The sequence below is a fragment of the Pan troglodytes genome, chromosome 1 (genome assembly GCF_028858775.2).
Source record: "Pan troglodytes isolate AG18354 chromosome 1, NHGRI_mPanTro3-v2.0_pri, whole genome shotgun sequence".
Classification (NCBI taxonomy): Eukaryota; Metazoa; Chordata; class Mammalia; order Primates; family Hominidae; genus Pan; species Pan troglodytes.
In genome coordinates this window covers 146,415,889-146,432,909 of record NC_072398.2, presented here as the reverse complement: position 1 = coordinate 146,432,909, position 17,021 = coordinate 146,415,889, and the positions used below count along the sequence as shown (strand labels likewise).

General features: G+C 37.1%; 1 protein-coding gene across 50 annotated transcripts in view; it reads right to left on the bottom strand.

Moving 5' to 3' along the window:
* Window positions 1-412: 412 nt before the first annotated feature.
* Window positions 413-17,021, bottom strand: part of SSX2IP (SSX family member 2 interacting protein) — a 46,511-nt gene continuing 29,902 nt past the window's right edge. For 27 of the 50 annotated variants that reach the window (XM_054667470.2, XM_054668022.2, XM_016929594.3 and 24 more), the window contains 6 exons: window positions 14,311-14,461; window positions 12,343-12,479; window positions 11,827-12,000; window positions 7,867-7,981; window positions 6,344-6,509; window positions 413-3,549 (listed from right to left, as the gene is read on the bottom strand). In XM_054667470.2, coding sequence (XP_054523445.1) covers window positions 3,375-3,549; window positions 6,344-6,509; window positions 7,867-7,981; window positions 11,827-12,000; window positions 12,343-12,479; window positions 14,311-14,461 — 918 coding nt within the window. In that variant the 3' untranslated portion in view covers window positions 413-3,374. 50 annotated transcript variants of the gene reach the window in all.

Sequence of the window (17,021 nt, the reverse complement as noted above, 5' to 3'; positions counted from 1 at the left end):
AGATAATAATACACGTTCTTAAGGAGAGAAAATCCTACACTGCTTTGCAGGTCAACATTTTGACTGTAGAAAAAATCTAGCAAACAATCATCTGTTACATAGTACTTCACAAAGGAAATAATGCTAAGACTTATAAATGGAAGCCTAGCCACGTTACTGTTAAAAAACAAATGTGGCCTGGAGCAGACCCATCAGTCCATGTTTTATGAACAGACTGAATGTGTCAGTAGCATCCACCATTGTTTATTACAATGTAGGTTTAATAGTTGGCCTTCCACTCAGCTCAGATTCTTAATAGCAGGCAGCGTGCTTATCTGTCTTCATATCACCAAGGATTGGAAAGCAGTAGTAAGCCTTGACATACAGCAGGTACTTAATAAATGCTTACCAAAAGACTGAAAAAGGACAAAAATAGGGAAAAGTATATTTACTAGACTTCCATAATCCATACTTACTTTAAATCCAATCTAGAAATGACATGACTCATATTAGGCAATATACTTTGAAGATTTGTACAACATAGTAATCACAGCAGGGTCTTGCTAACTCACAAATTTAGCATACATGCTGCAAAAACATCTCTCCTGGAGTCCCAAGGGCTTTCAAATGTTCCACCAGGGGCAGTCAAGACTAGATTCACGGTGCTCTCTTCATCATGCGCACAAAATGTGTTTTCCCATAACACCATATTATCACAAGTCTATGAACAATTCTGGTTAGCTAAGGTAGGCAGTATAGAACTCTTTACAAATAACAGTATTTCAATTATGCCATGTAAGTAAACAATTTGCTGTGAACTGTCCTGTGTATCTAATCACTTAATACATTGCTTCTATAAGAAAATACTATTTGTTAAATTTTAGTCATAATTTAATATCATTGTTTCTCATCATAGACTGCAGATGCAAACATTTAATAGTGAACAAAATGTTTATCTCAATTTTTCTTTGACATTTTTATGCTTTGAAAATTCAGAATGGATAAAAACAAATGAAGTACAAAATATTGCAAATTTACATAGTGATAAACAAGAAAGCACTTAAGATTATCAGGAGGACTTACAAATGGAAGTACACTCTAGAACCATCATCTATCATGGCTAAATGTGAGATTAGCACAGCTGTATTATTTGTACATTGCAAACACCTAGAAAGAGATGGGAAACAAAATCCCAGGAGTTTTGTGTGTGGAGTCCTGGGTTTTCCAACAGACATCATTCCAACATTCTGAGATTAGGGTGATTGGGGATCATTCTGGAGTTGGAATGTTCAACAAAAGTGATGTTGTTAGGTAAAATGTACAACTTCTGGATCTACGCAGACATTGAAGGTGCAATGAGTCTGGCTTTTACTCTGCTGTTTCTTTCACACTTTAGATTTTAAAAGTAAGTCTCAAGGAATCTTTCTTTCCAATTTGAGAACTCAACTCACTTTAAAATGGAAACACGCAACAAAAAACAGATGCTGCTTTCTAGAACTCCATTGTCATGAAATATAAGATTTGCTAAAAGAAGAGATTTACTTTAAAAATTAAGAGTGCTTATTTCTTGCAAAGTACACCATGGAAAACCCTCAGGGGAAAATCGTTGCCAAATCCATTAACTGTATTTAAAATTTCTGATTGCCTTTTTGACCATGTTATTGCTAAATAGCAAAACAAACAAAAACAACAAAAATCCTATATCCCAGCTAGATTTCTTCCTTTAGCATATGGTAGTGTCTTCGATATTTTGTACAACGTGTAGTATTTTAAATAGTAAAGAAGTGACCATGCATCAAGCTGAAGGTAGTGAGTGACTAATGCTCAAGAGCTAGCTCTTTAAAACTATAAATATGGTTACTATGAGTATATCCACTAATGTCTCATAAGATACTCTTAATGATATCCTATCAGCCCTGAAAAAATGGCTGCTGCTATGCAACTCCAAAGAGTTACATAGTTACGTATAGTGAATGGACAACACAAATAGGTGCGTTTTTTTTGTTTTTTAATAATATGAATTTAAAATAGCCACAAACAGGGTGAGTGCATGTAAGTGGCTGAACTGCCAGTACAGGGGAAGGTAAATGGGCCTAAACTATGATACCTAGCAAGGGTTGGATCTGTGCAGGCTTCTATGTACAGAGACAAGCAGGGTTAGGCACTTAAAGCTTTTTGATGAAAATCCTGGGAAAGAGCTGAGCCTACATTTATTATTATTACTATCAAAACAACAACATACTTTTCATGAAGAAACATGCAATCAGAAACATTACAGAGACTGAAGAGAGCCTAAGAGTTTTCTGAAAATGAAATGACATGTTTTTCCAGAGTATCATCTCAATTATAAAATTTGATGGTTTTACATTATCGTATTTCTTCAGTGGTAAATACCTCATTAAAAAATTATTAAAAAATTATTGACAATACAAAGCCCTAGTTAGTATACAGATATTACTATACTGGTACCCATCTCGTAAGGAAAATATCACCATCTAGATATTTTAAATATCTTCTATCATCCAATATCTTAAACCAATTTCTTAAATTGTTTTATTCAAAGGTACTTTTGTTGTCTTGCCCCTATTCTTCTATCATCAATAGTCCTTTTAAAAATTATAATATTCTACATATACAAAATAAAAATCTAATGTCATAAAAATCTCAAAAATGTAATGTTAGTAGTGTAGATTATCTAAAGAATTCAGCTTTATGGAATACCTTTCAATATTTATTGCCCAGATGTATTAAAGAGAATTCTTAAATGTAATGCATCAATGGTCCTAATACATCTGTAAACAGAATACCACTAAAAAATTTTTACTGGCATGAAATACTATACTTATGGTTGTGTGAAACTTTTAAATCTTAAAGCCTCTTAACATAATCATGTGTATCTATGTACAAAACATACATAAATTTCACTTTATTTAAAACATATGAAAGAGGTAATTTCAAACCACACTAAACATAATAAATATAGAACTCGCTTTGTTAAAAATCTACAGTATACATTCAAGTAAAGGCTAAACTTCCAATGCCAACTATATTTGAGACAAAATTAAACATTTACAATAATCAGTTTCCTAAAAGTGCTATTTTTAATACCTATAAGAGGAAACTCATTCTAGTGCTTTTGTTTCCATCCAAACAACTATACATTCCTTTATTCACAGAACCAGATGCTTCTGTTACTAAAAATACATATCCAAAGCTTTTATATCCTTTTAAATAGATTTAAGATTTCAACTCTTTGGGGGAAGACAGGGAAGTCCAAACAAACAACTCAGACCATCTTAAGTTATTAGAGATAACTGACTTTATGACACACCCTGTTTCAACTTAGATGTGAAACTTGATGAACACATTAATGAAAAAAATTCCAGTCCACATGTCTAAGGTAAGTCATCTTTTTCTACATGAGAATTTGTGTAGCTCAAGGAGCATCCACTATAGCAACCTTCCTGTGATCCAGGTCTTGACGCCACACTCCATTTTTGATTTGTACATTCTCCTCCAACCTGATTTGGTTTAATTTCTTCAGCAGTTATATTCAGTACATTGATTGAACTGTTGGGAAAAGAAAGGCAGATCTTAGTGACTATCCTCTCCTTCTTTTGTACTTTAACCTCATAATGTGGCACTCTTAAAAAAAATTAAGTTCCTTTTAATTCTAAAAATCTAGGCCAAAAATATAATTTAAAATTTTACTTGGGAAAAAAAAAAAAAAAAACGGCTGGGAGCAGTAGCTCACACTTGTAATCCTAGCACTTTGGGAGGCTGAGGCAGCCGAACTGCTTGAGCCCAGGAATTCAGAACTAGCCTGAGTAACATGGTGAAACCCTGTCTCTACAAAAAATTAGCTGGGAGTAGTAGTGCATGCCTAGTTTAATCATTTGTACAAGGGATTCTGACGACCAAATTACTATAAATTTATTTACCAATACTTATAGTAATTCGGTCATCAGAATCCCTGTACAAATGATCAAACTAAGTTTTTTAGGTAACTTCTGCACAAGTCTCCTTGCCTGGAATCTAAGGCACAGCCTTTATATAAAATTCCATTCTACAGTGAAGGCACAGCCTTTATGTAAAATTCCATTCTACAGTGAAGGAACAATGAGGATGTTGTGGAAATTAGCTACAAATACTCCTAATTATTTTGTTGCAATATTAATATAAACCGAGATCCAAAATGCTTCAGGAGCAAGAGAACCAAGTTTATCAAATAATTTAAAATGTGAAGAACCAAGTCAGGCTGCACAGCTTCTCTATTAGTTATAAAACTTTTTTCTGTTTGTTTTATTCTTAGAGGCTAGTTAACAACGAATACCTTGAATTTCTTTAAGCTCCAAAATTGTTTCTATGCCACGGATGTTGTTTAGTGGAGCACTCAGAAACAAAAAAAGCATGTTTATATTTGTTTACATATATTTTTATAGTCTGTCACTAAATGTTTTTAAGTGCTTTACATACATTAACATTTAACTTGCAACACCCTATGATTTAGGTACTAAATGCTGAACTTTATTAAACATAAAACAATGTCTTCAAGAAATATTTATGTCAAATATTTCACAACTAAAAATGATGTAAAAAGCTAAATATTTAAAATATATAAAAACAATTGAGACAACTATGTTATGCTATCTCTTAGATATAAAATGCATTATTTGTGAATGGTGGCTAGAATTTGCGTCTATATCTATACAGATAGTTCTGATTGGTCAAATTTAGAAGTTTGAATAACATTCTATGTAAGAAAATACTATAAGCTTACACATTATCTTTTGATTGTAAAATAAATAAACTTTCACTTCCCATATTCAACTCATCTACTGGTCTAACTTCAAAATAGATCCCAAATCCAAGCATTTCTTCCTTCATATTATGACCCTAGTCCAATTACCATTGTCTTTCGTTTCCACTCCAATAGTGCCTCCTAACTGGATTTCCTGGTTTGTATTACAGACTCCTACAATCTGTTTTCAATATTATAAAACAGTAATCTTTTTAAAACTTAAGACTTTTTTTCACTCTCTTGCTTAAAACTAGTGTTTTTTCTATTCCCCTTAGAACAATATTTGACCTGCAAATGCACACTAAAATATTCTGTAAATGAAATCCCAGATGTGTTGGGGCTGGGGTGGAGAGAGCAAGCAGAGTGGGATTATATATGAACAATATTGATCATGAGTTAATAATTGCTGAACCTGAGTCATAGGTACACGTGGGTTCATGATCTTATCCTCTCTGTATATTTGAACTTTTACATCTCTCCATCCTCATCTCACACCTCTAGGTCTTGGTCACCATTGCAAATGTATGAGGTGTGTCCCACCCTCAGGGTTCCTACACTTGGCTAGAGTGCTCTTACCTAGCTCTTTTTCATCCCCTCTAACATATACTTGGAGTCCTAATCCCCCCACCTCTTAAAAGTCAACTACAACTTATAGTGTGTTCTCCTCCTTCTTTTAAAAGCTTCCTTTCTTGTTTTAAACTCCATCTATTTCATAATTCTTGGCCCAAGGGCCAGCTGGCTTCTTCGACACTTAGTTCCACTCCAGTCTCTAACACAGGCCGAGTTTGCTTCAGCTCTGACTGTTTTCCAAGGCCGTTATCTCCTACTTTTAATTAAGAGCAAAGAGATTACCACCATACTTTCCAACTTACCCCTCTGATCTTTTCTATTCCTCTCTGTCTTACTAGGAATGTTCTACCTGCTTCCTCTTCTTCGTTTAAAACTAATCTTGGAATTGGCACTGAAGCAGAGTATTGATCTTATCTTAGAAAATGATATAGTAACTTGAGATACAGGAAAACACCAAAATGTAGCAATTAAGAGCAACATATGGGTTTCCCAGGGTGGAGAGCCATGTTTTTTTACACTGTCATCCTTGGGCACAAATCTTTTTCACTCAACAGGAACAGGCTTTTCTCAGTTCTTTGCCCTTCAACAACAATAAAATGGGCATGCCGGAAAAAAGTGTTAAGATATGTACTCTACAAAAACTGTCAAAACAATATCCTTCCATTTAATACAATTAAAGTGCTTAAAATATTAACTCCTATAATTAATACTACATTCTAAATTGTATCTTAAATGTGAAATAAAAAGACACACATCATATGATTTACCTCCAAGAAGACAACAGATCTACCTGTTCACTATTGTATTTCCAGCATCTAGCACAGTGTCTATATATACTGGACACTCAATATTTGTAGAATGAATAAATCATCTACTAAATTCCTCTCCAAAATCTCTATTGTTGCTAATACTACAGACATGCCACCTTTCCCTTAGCAGTGCAACTTTAGCAATTTTTAGAAACACGTGAAAAGATCACCTATAGACAAATACCTATGTTCAGACATGCAGGAACGTGTCTGGCAAAAGTCTGAAGTGGAAGGTGAAGCAGGAAGAGATTTAGTAAGTTTAGACATGCAAACTGGAGACCCATTAGACACACTGTGAGGCTTCTTTTGCGGCTGCCTCGAGTGCACTATAAGATTGTCCCAATCAGAACCTGTTGTAAAACAAGGAAGAGAAAAAGGCAGTACATATGGTGAGGCATTAAATATAGTGAAGGTAAATCATCAGGATGATTCATCTGCGGTTCTGAGTGAGGAAAGAGATGGAACAAATTCAAATTAATTATCATTAATCTTGCTATCTTTGTTGCATAGTCCACCCATGTTTAAAAGGATCTTTTTTTTTTTTTTTTTTTTGAGATGGAGTCTTGCTCTGTCACCCAGGCTGGAGTGCAGTGGCGCGATCTTGCCTCACTGCAAGCTCCACCTCCTGGGTTCACGCCATTCTCCTTCCTCAGCCTCCCGAGTAGCTGGGACTACAGGGGCCCGCCACCATGCCTGGCTAATTTTTTTGTATTTTTAGTACAGACGGGGTTTCACTGTGTTAGCCAGGATGGTCTCGATCTCCTGACTTCGTGATCCACCTGCCTCGGCCTCCCAAAGTGCTGGGATTACAGGCGTGAGCCACCGTGCCCGGCCAAAAGGATCTAGTTTTAAAAATATTTCTAGGCTGGGTGGGGTGGCTCACACCTGTAATCCTAGCACTTTGGGAAGGTGAGGCGGAATGACTGCTTAAGCCAGGAGTTTGAGACCAGCCTGGGTAGTATAGCGAGGGCTTGTCTCTACAAAAAAGTTTTTAAAATTATCTGGGTATGGTGGTGTGTGCCTATAGTCTCAGCTACTCAGGAGGCTGAGGCAAGGAGGATTGCCTGAGCCCAGGACGCTGAGGCTGCAGAGAGCCGAGATGCACTCCAGCCTGGGTGACAGAGCAAGACTACATCTTGAAAAAAAAATTCTCGATGTAAATTTTCAAAAACTTCACATTATTACAAACTCACAACAAAAGTTACTTTGGGCATGCACAGTCCCCCTCTCATCCTCACTTTCACTACAGTAAATAAAATATTAAAGTTGATTTTTAGGCCAGGCGCAGTGGCTCATGCCTAATCCCAGCACTTTGGGAGGCTGAGATGGGTGGATCACCTGAGGTCAGGAGTTCAAGAACAGCCTGGCCAATATGGTAAAAACCCGTCTCTACTAAAAATACAAAAATTAGCCAGGCGTGGTGGCACATGCCTGTAATCCCAGCTACTCAGGAGGCTGAGACAAGATAATCGCGTGAAGCCGGGAGGCAGAGGTTGCAGTCAGCCAAGGTCACGTCACTGCACTCCAACCTGGGCGACAGAGCAAGACTCCGTCTCAAAAACAAAAAAAAGTTGACTTTTAGTTATAATTAGAGAGCTCTAATTGGTGATTTCCAAAGTTTTGTATTAATAATATGTAGTATTTTGTAATATGTAAATAATTTTATTTATACGCATGTTCAAATTAAAGAGTTTATAAAGTACTCACTTCCTGAGAAGGCACTGAAAAGTTTCACATTTTCTGAGTTCTGGTGGTCAAAGGTAGTCATATTTAAAAACTGCTGCTTTAACCAACTGGCTCTTTCTTCTTCAAATGCCTTTCTCTACCATAAACAGCCAAAGAAATAATGATCAATATTTCAACATCCACACAGTTGCCATTTCACATGATTGCTCTAGCTATCTTTGTTTGCTCTCTGGCTATCTATTCGTACTTCTTATGTCAAATGAGTTAACCTAAAAAACTAAAAATAATTTCAGCACTCGTCTGTAATCCCAGTATTTTGGGAGGCTGAGGATTGGTGGAGCACTTGAGCTGAGGAGTTCCAAACCAGCCTAGGCAACACGGCAAAACCCTGTCTCTATACAAAATACAAACATCAGCTGGGCATGGTGGCACAGGACTACAGTCTCAGCTACTTTGGAGGCTGAGGAGGGAGGATGGCTAGAGCCTGGGAAGTTGACGCTGAAGTGAGCCGAGATAGCACCACTGCACTCTAGCCTAGGTGACAGGGCAAGACCGTATCTCCAAAAAAAAGAAAAAAAAAGAAAAAAAAAAAGCCGGGCGCAGTGGCTCATGCCTGTAATCCCAGCACTTTGGGAGGACAAGGTGGGCGGATCACAAGGTCAGGAGTTTCAGACCAGTCTGGCCAACATGGTGAAACCCCATCTCTACTAAAAATACAAAATTTAGCCGGGCATGGTGGCGTGCGCCTGTAGTCCCAGCTACTCAGGAGGCTGAGGCAGGAGAATCGCATGAACCCAGGAGGCAGGGGTTGCAGTGAGCTGAGATCGCACCCCTGCACTCCTGCCTGGGCAACAAAGCAAGGCTCCATCTCAAAAAGCAAAACAAGGCCGGGCACGGTGGCTCACGCCTGTAATCCCAGCACTTCGGGAGGCCAAGGCGGGTGGATCACGAGGTCAGGAGATCGAGACCATCCTGGCTAACATGGTGAAACCCCGTCTCTACTAAAAATACAAAAAAAAAAAAAAATTAGCCGGGTGTGGTGGCAGGTGCCTGTAGTCCCAGCTACTCAGGAGGCTGAGGCAGGAGAATGGCATGAACCCAGGAGGCAGAGCCTGCAGTGAGCCGAGATCACGCCACTGCACTCTAGCCTGGGCAACAGAGTGAGACTCCATCTCAAAACAAAACAAAACAAAACAAAAAAACTAAGAAAAATTTCACTTACGAAAAAATTACGTTTAAAAAATAGAAATTCATCTGTTTCACCTAATAAACCAACCATCACTGTCTTCATATCAATTTTAAGTTCAAATAAACAACGCAAAAAATGGAACAGAATATTAGCATAACTTTTGAACATACAAAACATTATAAAGTTACAAACAAAAGAAAAATAATCTATATTGTAAATTAGTCACTTGAAAAACAGGACCTATGACTTCATCAAGCATTTCTCTCATCCTCTAGCCATCTACCAGTACTGGTAGCCACCACCACTAAACCACAAGAGGGCATAGGCAAATTATGTCAAACCTCCCCCTTCTGAATAGCTGATGAATCCTAAACTAAATTCTCCATCAGCCCTCAGGTCTTGCATGCCTCCCTCCCATCCCTCACTATGCCCACTGTCCCAGTGACCAGACGGAGAAAAATTCTCTTGCAGGGAAAGGCACCTGGCAACTGGGAGCAATATGCAAAGTAGCAAGAGTAATTACTCTCTTGGAGTAATGTGGGGAATAAGGGCTTGGAAACAGGTAGGAGACAATGCTGGTCAAGTGTTGTTCCCTGAAGATAGCTACTGATGAAACAGATGTTCACACTGTGAACTGAGGAAATCCACGTCAGCTACTGAAAACAAGCAACACACAGTCTTTCATTCATAAATATTGATACAGAATCATGCATCACCAAACATTGAGAAAACTAATATAGAAAAAAGGTCAAGATAAATAGAAAACTGACCATGGATAAGAGATAATTCAACAGATGAAAGAAATCTTTTTAAAAAATGTAACAAATATTATCAGACAGATTAATAAACATCTGTAAAATACCATCATGCTATATAAAGAAAAGCAAAAATTAAGGACATTAGAAAAATTTAAAGATAAATTCTGAAGCAAAAACTCAGTGGCTAAAGCAAATAATAAAACTGACCCTGAAAGGCCAGTTTCGTGATCTCTAAGATAAAGGTAAGAGAATATCCCAGAATTGAGAACAAAAGTCAACCTGTAGATATATATTCAGAAGGCCAAATGTGTATCTAACAAAAGTTCCAGAACACAGAGAAGTCAAAGAAAGAAAAAATAAAGATGAAAATTTCCCTAAATTAAAGAAATACAGAATCTTTAGGATGAAAGGAACTCTCTAGAAGTATCCTGGTAAAATTTCCAAACTTTAAGAAAATACCAAAGCTTCCACAGAGGGAGACAGAAAACAAAACACAGTTATCTACAAAGTAACACAGGTATATTACAATCAGGCTTCTCATCAGTAAAACTAAACACTAGGAGAAATGGAATAATTCAAAGTTTTGAAGGAAAAAAAACTGGAATCTAAATTCTATACACAGCCAAACCAATCAAGTATGAATATATTTTTGACTATTCCAGAATTCAGAATGTTTACAGCTCATGCACTATTTATAAAAACAAATTACTCAAGAATTAGTAATTACTCAATTACTAATATAGCGAATTGAACAGAAACCCAAGAAAGACAGTAACATGAGATATGAGAAACATGGCAGCTGAAATCTGATTCAGGAAATCACAAAGGAAGCTACAGAGAAAAAGAATTCACTAGATAGTCATATATCTCTCTGGGTGGCAAAGTCTTAATAATACAGAATATTTTCTGTGTCCAAACATATTTGGTTATAGAATAATATTTACATAATTGTAATATTATCAATTTTCTTTCCTGGTTTTCCAACTTTTAAGTCTCAAGTTTAGACAAAGTACTTATACCTGGATTGTATTAGAGGACAAACTATGAATGTGATAACAATGAAAAATAATATCACAAAAATTGCAAAGTAGTACAGCAAGAGAGGTAGAACAAGAGTAACAACAAGAAAGTCCTCAGCTTTCACTGCAGGGATGAACTGATACTGACTGAAGTTGAACAAACATGAAATGGAAGCTTTTTATTATTTCCTTAAAGCAAAAAAAAGGCAAGCAGACGAACAAGAGGAACAATATTATGAAGACATGAGATGTGAATGAGGAAGGGTGTAGGTAGGAGGTACAATAAGGACACAGAATTCCTTATCTTTCATAGCAGGGAATCAATGAACTGATAAACAAGAAAACTTGAAATACATTAAAAGTTAAAATAGTACTTCCTAGAAGAATTTCCAACAGATACTTTTTAACAGCAGTTACCTCTAAGGAATGAAACTGAGGATGAGAAAGGAGGATACTTTCTTACTTTGTAGCTTTTTTTAATGAGTTTTGTTGATTTTTTTTTTTAACCTTATTCAGACATTACTGCTACAATTTTTGAAGGGGGAATATGTAGATGACACATTGCTAAGTAAAAAAAGCAAGCTGTAGAGCGTATATATAACAATGATGGACTGGGGAGAAGAGAACTTAATTTTTTATTATACTTCCTTTTTAAACAGCAAATATAGTCTTGGTTGCACTGTCTTCTGACACCACACCTACTGACCGTGGATGAATGATGGATACCCAAAAGAGATTTCTTGTGTAAAACACTTAGCAGGAGAAAGCCAATCTGAAAGCAGTAATAAATGCTTATAACGTTTTTTTTTCTTAAGTTCAATTCTCAAATCTGGTAAGGGGAAATGATCCCATTCTATACGCTCAGCTTCCCTCTCATTTCAAATTATTTGTGAGATCACCAGTAAATATTTTAGAAAATAAGTAAATAGCAAGAAAAAAAGGAGACCTTAGAAGCATTCTACTGAGGCCCACCCACCCCCAGTATTTTCAAAAGCACTACAATTGTTTAAAATACCTCCAATCCCAGGCGAATAGCGGCTTCTGTAAAGCTTCGTCTCTCCCTCTCAAAATTCTTTTTCTGCTCTTTAAAAAGGGACCATTCTTCTTTGAGACGTTCCTTTTCTTCCAACAAATAACAGTCTCGTAATAGTGAAGTGGTATCATCATCACATGCAGTAGCGAGCTGCTGCTATTAAAATTTAAAACATAGTAAGTTCCTGAGGGACCTTGCGACACTCCAACGAGTTGAAATGAAAGCAAGGGAAGGCCGGTCAAACTTCAGGGCAGGAATAGAAATTATTAAGAATCAAAAAGTCAAATGAGAATTCTCATTTCCCGAAACCTACTACCCCAACTAGCAAAGTATGGACTATTTAAGGAGTGGTACACAATGTATCTGTTAGCAGGGAACACAGACTAGAAAACTGTCAAATACCAGGGCCTTATGAAATAAAGGAATACAAATCTGGTAAGGTTCAGCACAATTCTGGCTTTTCATGGAGAAGAGCTTTAAAAGGTAATTCATATTCACCTGTAAAAGTTGTTGCTGAGTTTTAATCATTTCTTTACACTGCTGAATTTCTAACTCGAGTTTTTCAGTTTCTTGTTCATGGTCTTGTCGTGAGATTACATCTTCATCATTAAAACCTTCCAGGTGTACCTTTGAAACTAAGACAAAATCAGTAAGTTGACATAGGTCTTATAGCCACCACTTAGTTTACAGTGTTTTGCACATATCTTTAAAACAAGGGCTCTCAGAACTTTTATCTTTCTAGAATTTTATAGGTTTTCTAAAAAGTAGTTACGTCCTTTGACTTTTTAAAATTTCATAAGCTATAACAAAATTAAATTTATTATTTTAACATTATAAAAAATGTTTAAGAAGCAAAGCAACTACAGGAGTTCATGACAATTACACATTTGTGCAATTTTAAGACTAAATGATATGCTTACAAACAGAGCTCTATTGCCAACAATTTGTAATCCACATTTATTCAAGATTATGTCCTAATTAAAAACAGACAAAATGGCCATATTCAGAGAAGAGAAAAATAAAATCATGTTTTTGTTGACACTGCTTCAAAGATCAATGAAGTGTCACAAATCTTGCTCTCAAATATTAAATTCAACAAATACGAAGTCCAAACATACTTGCTATTTGCTAATAAACAGCATTGACTCAAATGAACAAAATCTTGTGTAGATTCATTTTGGTGCTGTAATAATAATTTTGCTGATTGCTCTTTACTAATACTTAACACAATGGCACTGAGTTCATATTTTGACAATTTAAATTTTTCTTTAAATAGGCTTCATTTACTGAGCAGAAATCTTCATTTTCCTAGTTTAAAAGCATTCAAACTTTACCAAGCAGAAAATATTAAGAATATATTCATCAATGTAGAGCTATGTATAAGGATAATAGTTAAGTGAAAAAAGCACACTAAAGAAAAATATAGGTAATATTCAATTTTTAAAATTAAAAAAAAAGTAAGTATCTTTCAAATCCATAGAGGAAAGTATAGAAAAATATGCACCAAACTGTTAAGTGTTATATGTATGGAATAGAGACCAGGATATTCTACTTTATATACTTCCAAATTAATATTTTGCATTAAACATCTATTATTTTAAAAATAATTTTAAGTGAATTACTAGGAACATAGTAATCTGCAAGCATCTAGAAATAAGCAAAATGTTCCTATCTATACTACAATAAATATTTCTTGATTTTTGAGAGTCAGTAAAACAGACTCAGTTTTCTCTTTTTGGGGGGGAACAGGTGGTGTTTGGTTACATGAATAAGATCTTTAGTGGTGATTTCTGAGATTTTGGTGCACCCATCACCCAAGCAGTGTACACTACACCCAATGTGTAGTCTTTTATCCCAACTCAGTTATCTTTATTTGATTGTATACTGCATCCAGAGCAGATGGATCCATGATGTCCTCTTTTCAAACATTCACTCTGAGACCAAAGTGTATTTTTCTCAGTGAGGTTCAAACCTCACATCTAAATGTATGTAAAATCTCGGCTGTGCACAGTGGCTCACATGTGTAATCCAGACACTCTGGGGAGGCCAAGGCAGGTGAATCACTTGAGGCCAGGAGTTCGAGATAAGCCTGGCCAACACAGCAAAACCCCATCTCTACTAAAAACACACCAAAAAATTAGCTGGCTATGATGTGCGCCTGTAGTCCTAGCTGCTCAGGAGGCTGAGGCAGGAGAAATAACTTGAACCTGGGAGGCGGAGGTTACAGTGAGCCGAGATGGCACCACTACACTCTAGCCTGGGTGACCGAGCAAGGTTCTGTCTCGAAAAGTAAAATAAAATAAAATAAAATGAAAAAATAAATGTATGCAAAATCTTGCTTTCAAACCACCAAACTGAAGTATAGTACTTTAGCTCTGAGCCTATAATGCGGCTTTCTAAGTGACTAAAAATCAACACCTTACCAAATGTCACAACTCACTTTACATGCATAGAAGCAGTGGTTACCTTGGTTATCAAGTTTTTCTACATGACTTTTCAAAATTCTCCACTGTTTTCTGATGCTGTTTGTAAGCTGCTCTCTCACAGTTTCACAGGAAAGGTCCCACATACTCTCTCTGCTTAGTTCCCCGGCATCTTCTTCAACATCAGAAATAACCTACAAGCGGAGAGAGATGAAGAGGAAAGGCTAGTACCTTACAATGGCTTTAGATGCTCAGGCAAGTAGTCTTCAGTTTGATTACCAGAGGAAGCCACATCAAAATCATTTCTGTGCTGTGTCTTATGCATATATGGCCCAGTATTTAAATGTCTTGAAAAAAAAAATGAGACTCCTAAATTCAGCTCTCTCTAAACCTGAATTTGAATCCAAATACAGTTAATGACAAGAGCCATGAAGCTGTCTGAGAAGGAGATATCACTACCTGTCTAATGTGTTGGATGTTTTCACGTTATTTAACCCTCAGCTCATTACAATGTGGGAAAACCGAGGCTTAGAGAAGCAGCATTACAACTAAGAGGCAGAACTGATATTTGACATTAGATCAACTTGTTTCTAATCCTAGGCTGCTTAAAGAAATGCACTTGTGAAATAATCTCTGAAGTACTTAATAAAAGCAACTGTTAATTCTATTTTCCTCATATACTTTTTTATACAACGGAAGATACTTTTCTTTGTATTCTGCCAAAACATGAAATCATAAAGAAGTAGCAAACTTTACTGATATATGATCACACAGAATCAAAGCAGGATAAAGAACATGGGGAAACAATACTAAAATGGATATATGTCATAATAACCCACATCTACATAAAGTAGTTCTAATTTGTCATTAATATTCAGGAAGGCAGAGAGATATACTTCACTAATTTGAACAATAAAAATCTTGCTGGGGAAAAAAGAAAGATAAAAGATGAAAAGAAAGAAGGGCTGATTCGACTGCTCGCACATGGAGATCAGCAGGATGAGGGAGCAACTGAGTCTGAAGAACTCTATCAGTAGTTGAGGTCAGCAATGGGCTAGCAGAGGTCAGGGTCTCTGAGGCGGAGCAGACAGGGGAATGGCCCAGGATCCGGTTCATGGTGATTCTAGCCCCTGCCAATACTCAAAAGCTACTTGCCAGTAACTCTTCCAAGGAAGCACAACTTCTCTTCTGAACATTTTAAAGCCTATTAGAATACTACCAATCTGTTAGAAAAATTATTGGCCGGGCGCGGTGGCTCATGCCTGTATGTAATCCCAGCACTCTGGGAGGCAGAGGTGGGTGGATCATGAGGTCAAGAGATCGAAACCATCCTGTCCAACATGGTGAAACCCTGTCTCTACTAAAAATACAAAAATTAGCTGGGCGTGGTGGTGCATGCCTGTACTTCCAGCTACTCAGGAGGCTGAGGCAGGAGAATCACTTGAACCCGGGAGGCAGAGGTTGCAGTGAGCTAAGATGTCACCACAGCACTCCAGCCTGGTGACAGAGCGAGACTCCATCTCAAAAAAAAAAAAAAGAAAGAAAGAAAAATGAATAATTATTGCACATTTCTCAGATTGAACAGAACTCTCTAACCACAAAATGAAAATAAAAAATTCGGCTGGGCACAGTGGCTCATGCCTGTAATCCCAATCGTGAGGCCAAGGTGGGATGACTGTTTAAGCCCAGGAGTTCGAGACCAGCCTGGGCAACAAGACCCTGCCTCTAAAAAACCAAAAAACAAAACAACAAACTCATTTTACCTGAATTTTCGGTATATGTTTTACAAGTAAGTAGGTCAAATAATAAATGAAATGTGGATGCTACCTAGGCATTCCAATATTACATCTTATTTCTCTTGCTATAATGCTTCAAAAACCTTTCCCTACAAAAATTAAAGAGAAAAGGGAGCTAGAAAAATGGATCTTTTAAAACTAGAATATATATTTAAGAGGTCACTGTTCATCCACTTAAACATGTGAATTATGAAGAATTATACAGGATACTACCCACTGGCTGAGTAATGGGGGTGAGGAGGGTTTAATCACTGAAGAAAGATCTCCCTGACTTACCACATACTTTTGCTAACTGAAATCTGGTGATGAGACGTTAAGGTTGGACCAAAAACTGAAGATGCTGCAGTAGTAATGGACACTATGCTAACCTTGAAGAAGTATTAGTGAATGTTAAGAACTGACTAGAAGTGACAGAGTTTGAGATAAGAGGTTAACTACATATAAGAGGTCAAGCAGGCCTCAAAATGGAGAATGTAAAAGATATTCGGGAATTCGAGACCAGCCTGACCAACATGGAGAAACCCCGTCTCTACTAAAAATACAAAATTGGCCGTGCGTGGTGGTGCATGCCTGTAATCCCAGCTACTCTGGAGGCTGAGGCAGGAGAATTGCTTGAACCCGAGAGGCAGAGATTGCAGTGAGGTGAGATGGTGCCACTGGACTCCAGCCTGGGCAACAAGAGCAAAACTCTCTCTCAAAAAGGCCAGACGCAGTGGCTGACGCCTGTAATCCTAGCACTTTGGGAGGCTGAGGCGGGCGGATCACGAGGTCAGGAGATTGAGACCATCCTGGCTAACATGGTAAAACCCCGTCTCTACTAAAATACAAAAAAAAAAAAAAAAAAATTAGCCGGGCGTGGTGGCGGCTGCCTATAGTCCCAGCTACTCAGGAGGTTGAGGCAGAGGAATCACTTGAACTCGGGAGGCAGAGGTTGCAGCGAGCCGAGATTGTGCCACTG